A 14957-nucleotide genomic window follows, 5' to 3' on the forward strand; every position below is an offset into this window, starting at 1 on the left:
GAGATAACTTGGATAAAGCTGCACTCTTTTTACTCCCTTAAATTGTAACGAATCTTGGGTATCCTACACAGGAAGACACATAGCTGACTCAATCCAGAAGTTTCTGCATGTATATTCTTAGCAAAGCTCCTTCTAGAAGCAAACTGCAGCCTAAACAGAACTTTGGTCAGATTATTAGTGATTGCATTTCAGAGAGATTATGTGTCAGGCATTTAGAAGGGGTGGGATTTCAGAAGGGCAATCAACTGATATGCCTGAAATTACCCACATCAAATACAAGGTCTAGAGCAGGGACCTACCTGCAGCGTCTGTATACGAATGCCAGAAGAGATCTCTGGAGCAAACACATCTCACTTGAACATGGTCTCTCACACTAACAACAGGCTATACAGGTTAGCACTAGCAGTTGCTCCACTTGCAGTAAATGCATGGGAAGTGGCAGGTGACCTGGTCTCTCCCTTTGAACCCATTCTAGTAGTATTTTCTGTGGGGTTTAGAGCTATGACTGAAGAGGGCAGTGAAAACAGCGGGCCAGCTGTTCCTTTCTAAGCTATCAGATGTTCCTCTCAGCCACAGCAAAGTCCCTTGTCTTCAGTCTAGTACAACAAGCAATTATTGAAGGCATTTTGGAACTGGGAGTCTGTTAGCCCCCCTGTTTTGAGCAAACCCCGGTCTTCGCAAATAGTCATGCTGGCTACCTAATTAACACACCAAATTTTCTGCCCACATTCTGACCACTGGTTGTATATTTGGAACAACTGAGACCACAATCACCTCATCTTATTCTGTGATCCGATGAATGCTGCTTAGAGAACTCTGGGTTATACTTATCCTGCCTGTTGAATCTTTGATCTCTTTTTTGCTGGCAAACACTAATTTGGAAATGACATCTTCTGTTGTTCTTTGGGAGTGTGGTTTCTTTATGTTGGCTTTGTTATGTGTGGTTTCTTTATGTTGTTCCAGAGAGGGGTTTACATTCTCTATGCTGTATTTTAACATTTACTGTGTTGTATTTGAATCTGTATTGCCTTTGCTCAAAACCTTTGGACAAAGAAGTGTAATAATAAAGGAAAGGGCAAAATTTTGTGTTTTAACTATAATATAAAAGAGTCACACTGCAAATACCTAAATCTTCCCCCCTCTGACACTCACAACAGTATATATGGGCATCATATTTGGGGATTCACATGACATGTTTCAGACACACTGTTTCTACATTTCACTGATGCAAAGCTAAAACCCGTACCTAATTATAAGGGAGTCTCTGGTATAGCCACCATCATACTCTGTAGTTTCTTCTAGGGCTTGAAAGTCTAGATTCTGGAAATATAAGACAGTGTATCACCACCACTCCTTGCTTTAGGATCAAGCAGCAATAGACAATTGGTCATTTGTATGCACATATAAAATGTCTTACCCTACTTCCGCAAATAAGCAATTCAATCTCTTCTGGTCTAAATAAATATTTTAGGGGAGACTCGTTGGTTACCATGTGAAACCCTCTTCGAAAGGCCTTGAACTGTTTCTCCACTGATTTGTTGAGAATGTAGTCAGAATACAAATTAACAAATTCCTGTTCAATGAGAAGCAAAAACAATGCCAATTGTCCTGGGTGGTCTCAAAGCAAAGGGTTACATAATCCCCCCCCCCCCCCCACTGTTGACTTTTCTAGTCTCAACATTGTCTTCATAGCACAGAGATAATTATAGAAAATTTATTAACTTACATTTAAATAATTAAGGATGGTGGTAATTTTGAATCAACCTCAAAGCATTTTTAAAAATTCTTATGGATCAGATTACTCATAAACTACATTATTTCTGTTACTGTGCCAAATGTTTTGAAACAGCTATTTCTATCAGACTTTTAAGTATTTCAAAAGAACTCTAGATTAATAATATTTCAAAGGAACTCTGCAATATAGCTGCACTGGCATTCCTTATTTCAATGGTACAAGAGATCTAGACAAGCCCCAAAGCCTAGAGGAATAGCAGCACCTTGTGGCTTTTAATCTCTCCATTAGTTAATATACTAAATTTGCACACATAAACCTTGACAAGAAACCCCCCCCCCCCCAAATACTCCTCAGAAACTTCGCTGTGATCAATGTAAATCAAGTTTCCAGCCTTAGGGCTTTGAAGATATACTAGAGGTGAGTGAGTACAGCATTGTAAAAGTCCCACAGGCAGAGATTGGACTAAATAGGATTTTCAGGGTTTCAGGAGAGATATCAGTGCTGTGAAAAGCTTATTTGTGCCTCACCAGGTCCTGCAAAAGAACAGGGTATGCAACCATGCTGCAGAATTATGCAGATCATGCAAACCTATTTAATTTGCATGATATATTAGAATCACAGAATTGGTCTGGCTCTGGTGTAACAGCTATTCTGGGGTAATGCTCCAGCAACCACTTCACAATTGAAGGCATGCCCTTTCAAATTACCTTTCTGTTTTCATTTGTAATAGGGATTTTATCTCCATTTTCCTTTAAATCATGCATCATTGGATTACCAAAGAGATCCGTATGAGATATCTGGAAGGTTATCATCATATCATCTTCCACACTCCCCTCATACTGCAATAAGTCTCTTAAACTCTGATAGAGAACCTAAAATGAAAGAGGCATACTTCACACAGCTTAAAACCTGAGACACAATACCCGTGACACAGTATACAAGAAAATAACCCAGATGCAACTTAAAACAAACAAGACTTTATTCCTTTTGTGGACTAGAACCTACTATATCTATTGCAGTGAGTGTTGATACTAAGATACAAACTAAATGTTATATAGTCGACATACATAAGCTGCCTGATGTCTTAAAAATGTTTTTAAAAGGTGAAAAGCAATTATGGGAAGCTGCAAATTTGATCAGTGGATACTTCAGTCTTGTCCATCAGGCTATTTTTTCAATTGAAATCTCTATGTGGCTTTTCTACCTGCAAAGGGGTATCACGACAGCATTACTTGGGTTTGCTGTGTAATGTTTGGCTTAGTCCCAAGTGGCCAAAAAGACACCTTAAAGTTTGGCAGACTCTCTCAAGAAAGGGGGCCTTTCAAGTCTCTCAACTCATTACTAAGTGTTCCTCTGACTATTTTAAGTAGCATGATAAGCTTCCTTTTGTACGTCTGCAGTGGGAAAAAAAGCTTCTTGGCATCCAGTGTCCAATATATGCAAAATCTCTTAAATGAAACCTAAGGACATTTTTGAAGAAATGAAAGTTTCTTCAATGGGTGGGAGACAACAACACAGAATATCCAGTGGTACTTTGTTTTTTTACAAGTACATTATCCTTTTAAAATAAAGTTTTTACTCTGAATATTTTGCAATACTACAGTCTCTGTATGTGCAAGTGCAGACAATGCTGCTGTTTGGGGGATTTAACCCTCCCTCCATCCTTCCGAGGTTGGTAAAATGAGTATCCAGCTTGCTGGGGGAAAAGTGTAGTTGACTGGAGAAGGCAATGGCAAACCACCCGGTAAAAAGTCTGCCGTGAAAACATTGTGAAAGCAATGTCACCCCAGAGTCGGAAATGACTGGTGCTTTCCTTTCCTTTCCACCTTTATTTAACTTTTCAGCAAACCTAGGAGTTACCTAGCTTGTTGGGGTATCCCTGATCTCTCTACATGAGACCACCAATCTGCGGATTTAATAATCTGCAGATGGGACCACATTGAAAATTAGGTATATTGATACTGATTACCTCAGAAGGCTGTTGGCATGATTATGGTAGTAGCACCCAAAATGTTCTATTAATATTAAGTATTATTCTGTATCAGCCAACATACAATAAAACCAAGTAAAGACTTCCAAATTGTAGGAAAACAGGAATATGTTGAACTTACAGGGTGAGAGTCTGCGAGATCACGGAAAGTTCCTTTTTTGCCCATTAGCTTTCTGTAGACCACCATTGGAAAATGAACGTCCAGAATACAGTTATTGTAAATCGCCAGACCCAGGACAATTCCAATCAATGTAAACTGTCCCTCAGTTTCAAAAGAGGATGGGTTAAACCAAAACAATTTTGTTGACTCGTCGTAAGTGAACATACCTATAAAATTTTTTAACGTATGTAAAACCAGAAGACAGCAAGACATTTTTCTAATTTTGAAAGCATATAAACAGTGATTTCTCCTGCATCTGCAAGGTTAAGAATTAAGACTTTCAAAAAGAAAAAGGCTTTCATATGTTTCTTAGTGACTATCAATATAGCCAGAAACTTAACACTTAATACAATTCTTATGGGGATGTTCAGTAAGCACACAGGAAGGAGACTGCATATAGGTATAGCACAAGGAAAAGTAATATTTCATGTAGACAGCTAAGGCCAGAGCTAGTTTTCTACCCACAAGGAATGTGATGTAGTAAATGTGCATACATGATCTCCACCTGCACCGTACAGTGGGTGCAGCCACGGAAAGGCTTCAAATGTGATTTTTGCTGAATTGTCACAAGGCTGTGTCAATGACTTGAGAGCAAAATAAGCAACCGTAAAGGCATAATGGAAGAAGAAACTTTGATATGAATAGTCTCTGAACCTTGCTGGATAGATATTAAGGCTGGTCTACACATGCAACAAAAGGAGACTGAATCGACTGCATTCTTCTGAGTTCAAACTGGTGAGGGGGGAGAAAGTGAGAACATGTTTTATGTATGCAGAAAAACTCCCAGCAAGTAGAAAATTAGCACAAAAAAGAGTAGATTGCGTTTTTCCCCCCCTTCCCCTGTTTTGTTGGTATGCTTGTAACTCTGTAATGTTCATTTGCCTACTTGTTTATGTTTATTTTTCTTTTCTTGTTCAATAAAATTATAAATTCTTCTTCGTCTTCAAAAAAAAAAGAAAATTAACACAAAAAAGAGTAGATTGCTAGAACTTTTTTTCCTGATCTACTTTTTCTTGTACTTATTTTTGTAATGTTAATTTATTTAAAACATTTTTATTTCTCCTTTCCATCCAATCAAGGTCCCCAAGATGGCACACATAAAAACATTAAAAACATTTAAATTTGTTAAACGATTCAAGAAAAAACAGATAAACATCCAATACTAGAATCAGGGAGGAGGGCCAGTAACAGTTATTGAAGGTATGCAAAATGAAACAAAAAGCCTCCACTCGCTAGCAGAAGATACTGACAGATGGAGAGAGATGACTCTCCCTGAGGATGGAGTTCCAAAGTTTTGATGCCACGACCGGGAAAGCCCTTTTTCGGATTGCTACCTGTCTAGCCTCAGATGGAGGGGCAACCGAAGCAGGGCCTCCGAAGAACACCGGAGTGAATGGACAGGTTCATATGGGAGAAGGGTGTCCTTAAGGTATGTTGGTATGTATGCTTACATAAAGCAATGTGAAAATAGCATCTTCTCCACCTATACTCTAAAGTGGCCCAGTCCATTCTACCACTTCACTTTGGAGTATGGGTAGATCAAACATTAGCCACATGGTCTGGAAGTAAGGTAGTAAGTAAAGTAAGGAGGTAAGGGCATTGCAGTAAACCCAGGGAGAAAAATGGCCGATTCAATATGGAGAGCAACCGCCATGTGCATTATCCTGTAAAAAGTCAATTACATACCAATATCAGGGTTGAAGATTTCCTCTACGACTAGCTGAAAAAACTCTTTGGAAACTCCTCCTTCATCAACCCCTTGTTCTCCTTCAAATTCCACATATAATTGCTTTTTTAAGTCTGCCGGATTTTCCATGGCAATCATTTCTAACTATTGGATCAGAAACAAAATAAACTTTTAGTACATCCACTCTATATGCACTGGATATACCAAAGAGATAATTTATCTTTTAACACAATACACAAGCAAGGATGAAACAGCCACTGTTTTAACTTCCAAGATATACTTTAACAGCACAATGAGAAAGCCAAAAAGTCTGATGAACTAATTCACTGGAAAACAATTGTATCTGAATGACTGTATCTAAAGAAGCTTGCCTGCGCATGAAAGCTTATATGTTGAATTAAACTTTGAATAAAACTTCGTTGGTTGCCACTGGACTCAAACTTAAGAGATGTAAAATTTCTGGAAATTCTGAAGCTCGGAAAAAAAAACCAGTTTCCCCCCATGTTTTTCTGGAAAAAATGCAAATTTTCGGAAAAATTGAAAAAAAAAATGCTGCATTAACAATTATTTTTTCTTTTCCAGATTAAAAGTCATTCTGTTACTTTAGGAACATAAAATATGACTATGGACAATTTTATTTGGCATGAAATTATAACAACTAGCATATTAAAAATATAGTGTACCCAAACAATTATTACAAACAGAATTTACTTTTAAAATAATATTTATTTGTAATTGTAACAAATGGAGCAACAATCTAGTTACTAGTTTATGTGGAACAGACAAAAAACCCTCCACAAAACAATTTTTTTGAAATCCAGAAGTAACAATTATTCATATTTCCTCTCCACAATATTAAATAAAAATAAAAAACTAATTCCCATAGAAAGAACTGAAGAGGGGGAAGTGTATAGAAGGGAGTGTAGGACTAAGTTTCAATGAATGGGCATGACCTAGGATGTGCTTGTCCTCTGCACAGAAATTGAAATAATCTGATACCATATGTATTTTTTAGAAATGATTTGGAAAATATTTGAACACCTTGTCATAAAAACATTTTATTCATCATGTTAAAATAAAACGTTCCATAATCAATTTATTTTCTTTTTTTTCCAATTTTTCGGGAAAAAACAAAAAAGGTTTCAGGAAAAAAACAAAAAAAACCCCATGTTTTTTTTCCAGATTAAAACTCATTCTGTTACTTTAGGATCATAATATATATGATTATGATTATAATATATATGATTATGCCTATGATTATGGACACTTTTCCCCCCCGAATTTTTCCAGTCTTTTTCTGGGCCTTCACATCTCTTCTCAAACTTTGTTCATTGAAAAACTCACAGTAAGTGTCATAAAAACATTAGAGCTGTTAGAAAGAACAGCAGAGCCCTTAAAGAGGTTCATAGCTAGAGGACAGGCAAGCTCATCCCGAGAGGTAGCTAGGAGAGGAGGAGGCAGATGACACTGGCTGGGACTGACATGGATAATGGTGGTGGCAGGGTGCCTTAGCGCTGCCTACTGGCTTGAAGGATCTTGTGAATGAGTGAAAAACTGCTCCTTCTAGGCAGCCAGGCTCAGGTTTGGGGGTGGAGAGAAGGTGGATAAATAAAAGGCAGTGAGGGTTATACAGCTGTTTTGTCTGGACAGACAACTCAGAAAGTGGGGACTAAGCAGCTTCTTCCTCAAGCAGCTGCTTTCCAAGTTTGCAGGTATACTTCTAGGATGACCCATCTTCAGTTTCTGCAAAACTTCCTTTAATAGCAGCTCCTGGCGATGGTGCTCGGTATCTCAGCCCTGTGAACACTCTCCCACCCCATTTAACTCAAAAGCCAACACCCAACTAAGCTAGAGAACTTTGATTTGCACTTTAGGGGATAATCATGTGTAACAGCCTTAATAGAGACCTTGGGGATAGGCACAGATCTATACAGCAGCCATGGCATATAGAAGGCATTCAGTTTCTACTTAATCCAATTACTGAATGCCTAGACAGGCCAGGGATGTTGCTGGTATACTAGCTGCCAATGTGTGCTGGGTTGAGCTGAACTTGTGCAGCTTTATATACAAACTTGTGCAGCTATATAATTAGAATGACCTGCCATTGTCTTAATAATGCATGTACAGGCTTTCAGATATGTCTCCCTTTGGCAGAAGGGGCTATAATTAGGAATGTGTGCTGTAACACACACATGGAACAAGTGCCTTCCAGGATTTTGATGGATTCACCCACAAATAGCACCCAAGTGGTAAAATTGCAGCACTCTACCTGGATGCCAGATGGCTTTTAACGCTGGTATGGCACAGAAGTCATTCTTGTGTGGTCTGCTGACTCCCACTGCTTATATACCGAAGAGATAATTGATCCTATTAGATTTTGCTATAAACTTGGATACTGATGATTCTAAGGTGCTGAGTGTTGGAGCTTGAGAGCATGCACAGCTACATGTCCGCATCTGCTTGTTCTTACCAGGAATGAATTAAAGGCTTGTGATATGGCTGCTCACCTACAGACGTACAGAATTCAGTCCTGTCTTCCTCACTTTCAAGAGGCATAATTTTCATTATATTCTGCAAACTGGGGACATCAACCTCACAAATGTCTGGGTTTTCATTTAGCCTAGTTCCTTGAAACTCCCTGCATATGTACTCTTTACCAGGGTAGGGAATTGGATGTGGATAATATGACTGATGCTAAACTATGGCAAAATCTGAAGATAATTAACAGGGCAACTATCATGTACGAGTGTAGACTCTCCCAGTTACTGAGCTCTGCATCTTTACAATGCTTCTGGATCCATCACAGTACCTAGAATTGTAGCAGTTGCCAACAATGCATTTGATCAGTTCCAGTGAGTGAGAAGGGAACATTTGTGATACAGGTCTGTAAGCAAACCATCATACCTTTATAACACCACAATTAGGTTAGATAAGGGTTGTAAAAGCCATAAGATAAAGTTGGTCATTTCACTGGTTAAATATTGGTAAGGTATTTTTTAAAACATTAAATTTATTAGAATCAAAATATGAACAGCAGCAGGTTTGATGACCATGTTAATTAAAACCAAATTACGTAATTCATGAATTTCTTTTTAAAAGTTACAATAACTTTGAGGTAAGGTTTCTATAAATGTGAATGACAGTTGCTCTCCTCTTTGCTTTGATCTGGAATAGTAGTTCAGCCTAGTTTAAGTTTTTGAAAATATTAAACTAGAAACAAATGGAAACAGCAACTGTTTTTTAAAAGTTTGATGCTTTAATAGCTGCAAAGCTAGGGCAATCAGCCTTCACTTCTGACCTTGCCTACAAATAATTGTAAATAATAAGCAACCACATACTCAGCACAATTTTAATGTTTTAATGTAGTTAAAGTCACCATGAGACCCTTTGGTTGAGTGGCAACTTATAAAAAATATCTAATAAATAAATTTTGGCTTCAAGAAATATCTGACAATAACTTAATACAGTGAGATAGGGGGTCAATTTGACTGATCAGCTGATTGGTAAGATAACCGTACTATAATATACCCTTCTTGTGGCAGGTCAGAAGCTATCATTGGTATAGGATATGCAAGGAGGGAGGAAAAGTACTTCCCTGATAAGAAATATCTATGGAATCACTGTAACCCTGGCTGGCTACAACGCTCTGACCACATTTCAAGACTGAAACACTATTCCCCACTACCCCAGTAAAACAGCTTCTGTGCATTTGACAAAACTGTGCTAGAGATAATGACACTCTGGCAGTCATAAATTTTATTGCCAACACACATAATACAAATAACCTTTCAAATCACTCATCATGAAACTCCAAATATTAGATCACTTGCGGTGTGCAATATTAAGCAGAATTACACCCTTCTAGCATCACTGAAGTTAATAGGCTTAGAAGGATGCTTAAGACAGCACTGTTTGTCTGACAGTGAACCCTGAAATATTTGCATTGGTGAATGCGGAAGTGTTATATATGCAATTGTCTTTTTAAATTTAGAGCAGAATATTTAAGTATATTTTTACACAACAATAAAAACAGGGCCTTGGATTCAAACAGACCTCAATAATACTTCAGTATTCAGTCAGCAGACAATTCAAAGCAAGTGAGCCATGCTCCTACACTATAGAAGAATAGTTGGTTTTTATATCCTGCTTTTCTCTGCCCTAAGGAGTCTCAAAGGAGCTTGCAATTGCCTTCTTTTCCTCTCCCCACAACAGGCTCCTTGTGAGGTAAGTGGGGCTGAGAGAGTTCTAGCTATCCAGATGGGGGCCTCAGGTAGCTAATAGTATATAGACCAATGTGGGTCTGTGAAACTTGTGGGGAGGGATTCCCTTCCCCCCAGTTTCTCACTGTGCCCAGTTCCCAACTCCCAGGCTGCATTGCCAAAGTCAAGCTGCCCCCTTCACCAGCAAGTAAGCCTCCCCCCGACCTGAAGATCCAATGAAGCCAGGTGGCCTGCCACTGGCCCCACTGCAGCTGCTGGCCTCTTCACTGGTGTGCCCTCTTCTCTCCCCAAAATCGCTGAGCTACTGCCGCCATGGCTGCCAGTCTCTTCACCAGTGAGCCTGCCTCCCCTAAAGATTACTGAGCTAACACTGCCAACCTGCTCTCCAGCAAGCCCGCCTCCCTCCCAAGGACAGCTGAACTGCAGCTGCTGGACTCCTTGCCAGCAAGCCTGCCTTCCATACAAAGGCTGCTGAGCTACTGCCACTGTGGCTCCTCTCCAGCAAGCACTCCTTCCTCCATGGCTGCCAGTCTGCCTCCCCCCCCACAATATCACTCCAGTGCTTGTTGCCCCATAGCCCCTCAGCTTCCTTCACTGTCACAGAAGGATACTTGTGTTGACTCTGCATGTGGGTGCAAGAAACACTCATGTTTGGGGGGGATTTAAACTCCCATGCATTTTTTTTTTACAATTTGCAGACTTTTCTGCAAACCTGGGAGGTTCCCCCACGTTTGCAGAAAAATCTGTTTTCTCTTAGTGTGGGCCCAATCTGCAGATTTAGATATCCACAGATCCGCTCACACTCGACAAACAGATATCTAGATTAAGATCTGGACATAACACTACTAGTATAATCAAGAGTACATTCGTTTTGCTCTTGCAGAAGTCAATCAGGATGGCTTGTTGCAACTGCCAGTTTCTGGATGTCTTAGAGGAAAAAGGCACTGGAATGGTTACATGGGTCACAATTAATGCTGCTTTGGGGTCAACACATTTGTTCTAAATTCATAACACATACTTAAGAAAACTTTGTAGTTCCCCAAGAACATAAAACTTTATAGGCAACATTAGAACTGGATCAAAGTTTTATTTTCACACTGTGGTAAGGCACTTCATAAATTTCAGCCATGTGGAACAAAGTCATTAAAATCAAAGACCAAGAATATGATATGATCAATTATATATGAATATGTGATTGAATTTCCCTTAAAAAGCAGTAGTTATTACTGAAGCAAGGAGCATAAAAGGGTATTTCGTGGAGCACAGTTATATGCTAACCAACTAGTTAGGCAAAATATTCCTGGAGACAATATAATCTATATTCTTTAAGTGAACAGACACATTCAATATATGTTACCAATCTAATCCTACTGTTAGATTCAGAGAAAGATTTTGTTCTGATGAAATTGTAAAGCAAATGGGTTGTACAACTTCCTTAACTATATACAAAACCAAATTTTTGAACAGAAATAGGAAAAGGAAAGGTCCCCTGTGCAAGCACCAGTCGTTTCCGACTCTGGGGTGACATTGCTTTCACAACGTTTTCACGGCAGACTTTTTTACGGGGTGGTTTGCCATTGCCTTCCCCAGTCTTTTACACTTTCCCCCCAGCAAGCTGGGTACTCATTTTACCAACCTCAGAAGGATGGAAGGCTGAGTCAATCTTGGGCCAGCTACCTGAATCCAGCTTCCGCTGGAATTGAACTCAGGTTGTGAGCAGAGAGTTCAGATCACAGCACTGCTGCTTTACCACTCTGCGCCACAGGGCCGCTTAAACAGAAATAAGGATCAGACTATTTATATGAGGGGTAAAATAAAGAGTGCTCTCTTAGCACCAGAGAAATAAAGCAACTGCTTAACTGGAAAAGTTAAAGATTTATATTTTGTACTCTTACTATACAATATTAATGCAAACTGTAAGCATTGTTTCTTCAGTAAGCTTGCTCTCCTCCAGTATGATCACAAATGCAGCACAATGGGGTCACCTGCAGCCAAACGAAGGGTTTCTACATAATTGAGGGTGAGGGACAGAGAATGGACATTGCAACTGGAGGAAAAACAGAATGTGCTCCAGGAGACATGAAATGTGCTCTCAATTCCTCACACACCCCAAGCTTGTCACTCTTAACCCATTTGATGATCCTGCACTTATCAGAGGGCAGTAAAACAGGGCTGCCCATAGAAAAAGCAGGAATTACTATGGCTCAGATTCTAGAACACTATTCCTCTTGTATTTTGTAGCTGCTGTGGAGGCTGTCCTGTGCTGCAGCACTCACTTTTTGGCTGCCAGAACTTCTGGTTTGCATAAGGGCTCCTTCAAAAACATGGGCCTTGTGCAAACAGAAGAGCTAGTGACTAAAGAAATGGGTGCCACAGCAGAGGACAATCTCTAAAAGCAGTCAGAAAGAAGCACGAGGGGGAAAATATCATAGCAGCCAAGCTTATGTGCTTAGGGGACTCTGCAGAATGCAGGCAAATATTAATTTGTAGGTTTGAAAAAATGAGAAGAAATGGCTTGGATCCACTGGAGCATTTCTGCAGTGTGACCTTCCCACTCTTTAGTCTGTTTGTGGGAAGAAGAGATTAGCGATCTCAGGCTCATGTACTCTTTCCACCATCCCTCATGAGATTAAAAATCAGTAAATCTTCAAAAGCCACAGTTTTTGCAACATCTGAATCAGATGCTTTCACAAACTACAGGTTGTTTGTCACTTGCAAACTAGAACTCTGAACCATAAGGACTAAGACTTACTTTATATTTCTTTTCCATAAACATTAGATCCTATAGGAAGGAACACCACATATTTCATGGAAGGAAGAAAACACCATGACACTATTACTCAAATATGCTAAAGAAAAGGATCATTGTCCATAACAGGACATAACATATGGACATAACATGACACTGCTGGAAAGTTTCTTAAAAACAAGTCACCAAGCATTAGTAAGGCAGACATCACAAGTTCAGTATTGTTCACAACTTTCATTTCACAGCTGCAAGGCTAAGTGGGTGCATACAGAACAGACAACTGTTTTCTCTGTGATACTTCTTTCCGAAGATTCTTCTTCCCTGAGTGAATTTCGAAAACCTCAAACAGCTTTTTGAAAGGCTAATACAGGACCAAAGTCAAGATGTGTTCCAGATTAAACAAATTATGGACTATTTTTGCAGAGGTTAAGAATCTTAATGAATTCCTCTGATTTTAGCATAAGTGAGGATGGTATTTTCAAAGAATCATTATACAAATGCATGTCAATTTGTGGGACCGATACTATACATGTTATAGTAAGAGTCTTCCACAGCAGCAAGAACCCTCTATTACTATTTACAATAACTGTACATGACAACATTTCATCCTGAATAAATCCAGAAGTTACTAGTGATAATAAAGTAACACATTGGCTTCTAGCTATTTTGTTTTGACATGGTTGAGCTACTTACCCGGACAAGTGCATCATCTATGATATGATCACGTCTCACTTTTAGCCGCAAATATGGATTTAACTGCTGTCCTTGAACTAAACTGTAGAGTACAGTAATGCGTCGTTCACTGTACATGCGGATCCTGTTGTCATAATACAACCCCAGGTTCTTGGTAACAGCATTCAATATAAAGGGACATGTCATAAAGGAGAATTTGTTTTCCGTTTCTACCTTAAAGAAAGTGTAATCTTTGTCCATTTCTAGAACATCATTCAGTGGTTCATTAATAAATTCTTCAAAGGGGATAAGTGGTTTTCGGCAATCTATCGTTTTTACTCCAAGTTCAGTTTCCAGTGGGTCTACTCGAGGCCCTTTTTTATTTCGTCTCTCCTCACCCAGCAGTTCTTGAAGGGTTAGCTCGCTGGATTCTGGGATAGGTTCTTCATCCTCCTCTTCATTATGATCTGTATCCACATCCCCTCCTACTACATTTGCATAGTAAACCATTTTTAAGCACTTTGAAGCAGCAACAATGGCATCATCATCATTCACTAAGTTACGACTGTTGAATTCGTTGCTTATGACTTTGTAGGTTATAAGCTGCTGAAATGTTTCCATCATTCGTCGAATCTGGTCTGCGCTATACTTTGCCCACAATCTGATCAGTTTTGCTTGAGCTGCGAGGGGTAACTTACTCATTGCTTTGCAAAACAATGGCAGTGCCATTTCCAGGTACTCAGGACTATGAAGATTACCATTTTCCATAACAATAATAAACAAGTTGAGATAGTTAGGATCTCGAGAGTACACATTATGGTAAGTCAAGTCACATTCCACATTGGGTGATAAGTACACAAGTGCATTTAAAAAGGCAGTTTCTATTTTTTCATTAGAAAGTAATCTATTGTAGACCCGTCTGACTGCATCAATGTCTACAGACACTTCATCTGGGCCTAGTTTTTGTAGATTGTTATCCCCCTGTGCGTTATCACCTACTCTTGATGACGATGATGATGGTGCAACCAAATCTTCCTCCATGGCAGAAGAACAAGCAGCTTTTTCCTTCTCATCTTCATCTTTATCTTCATCCTTTCCTTGAAGAGACTTCAGTTCTTCCTTAGTATGCTGCTTGGCTTTTCGAAAACTCTGTACCAGTGCCTCAGCACTAGAAAACACTCTCCCAATGACACGAATTAAAGGGGAATAGTCCTCTTTTTCTCCACATAGCTCAAGAATTTCATATACCTTTTCTTCTGTTAAGAAAGTCACATCTAGAAAGTTAAAAACAAAACCAGAAAAGCTTTTTGAACTCAGATACATCCACTTAGAAGACACTAAGGGAATTATCCTTTCCTAACCTCAACAGTCATACAACTTTTGCATTTCATTATCAGATACCAAAATGTACTTGTGCAATAGCATAAAGCCGCTATTCCTCAACTAGACAATCATAGTGATATGTTACTGCTCCTGCCAATCTGGGTTGTGACAGTCTCTCTGCCAAGGATCCAAAGAAACTGCAGATGTAATTAATAGGAGGGAAAACAGATGGCACAAGTAGCAGCTGCAATGGACTACACTTGTTCCTGACTGGGCACCTGATAAAATCTTGGCCCTCCAATATCCACAACTCTTTCACTGCAGCCACTGCACTGAGCTACATTTCTCCATCTTGAGAGCACAGAGAAGTACAGAGGCTACAGCAAGAATCATCTGACTCTCCTGTCAGAAAATAAGAGCA

The 14957-nt window shown here is 39.3% G+C and overlaps 1 protein-coding gene across 3 annotated transcripts in view; it reads right to left on the reverse strand.

Annotated features, from left to right (window-relative positions):
• Positions 1-14957, reverse strand: part of LOC132568245 (ubiquitin-protein ligase E3A) — a 35671-nt gene that overhangs the window by 1268 nt on the left and 19446 nt on the right. For all 3 annotated transcript variants that reach the window (XM_060233859.1, XM_060233858.1, XM_060233860.1), the window contains 6 exons: positions 13235-14487; positions 5572-5716; positions 3847-4052; positions 2443-2607; positions 1418-1573; positions 1247-1320 (listed from right to left, as the gene is read on the reverse strand). In XM_060233859.1, coding sequence (XP_060089842.1) covers positions 1247-1320; positions 1418-1573; positions 2443-2607; positions 3847-4052; positions 5572-5716; positions 13235-14487 — 1999 coding nt within the window. The remainder of the gene's footprint in view (positions 1-1246; positions 1321-1417; positions 1574-2442; positions 2608-3846; positions 4053-5571; positions 5717-13234; positions 14488-14957) is intronic.

Source organism: Heteronotia binoei, chromosome 3 (genome assembly GCF_032191835.1).
Source record: "Heteronotia binoei isolate CCM8104 ecotype False Entrance Well chromosome 3, APGP_CSIRO_Hbin_v1, whole genome shotgun sequence".
Lineage (NCBI taxonomy): Eukaryota > Metazoa > Chordata > Lepidosauria > Squamata > Gekkonidae > Heteronotia > Heteronotia binoei.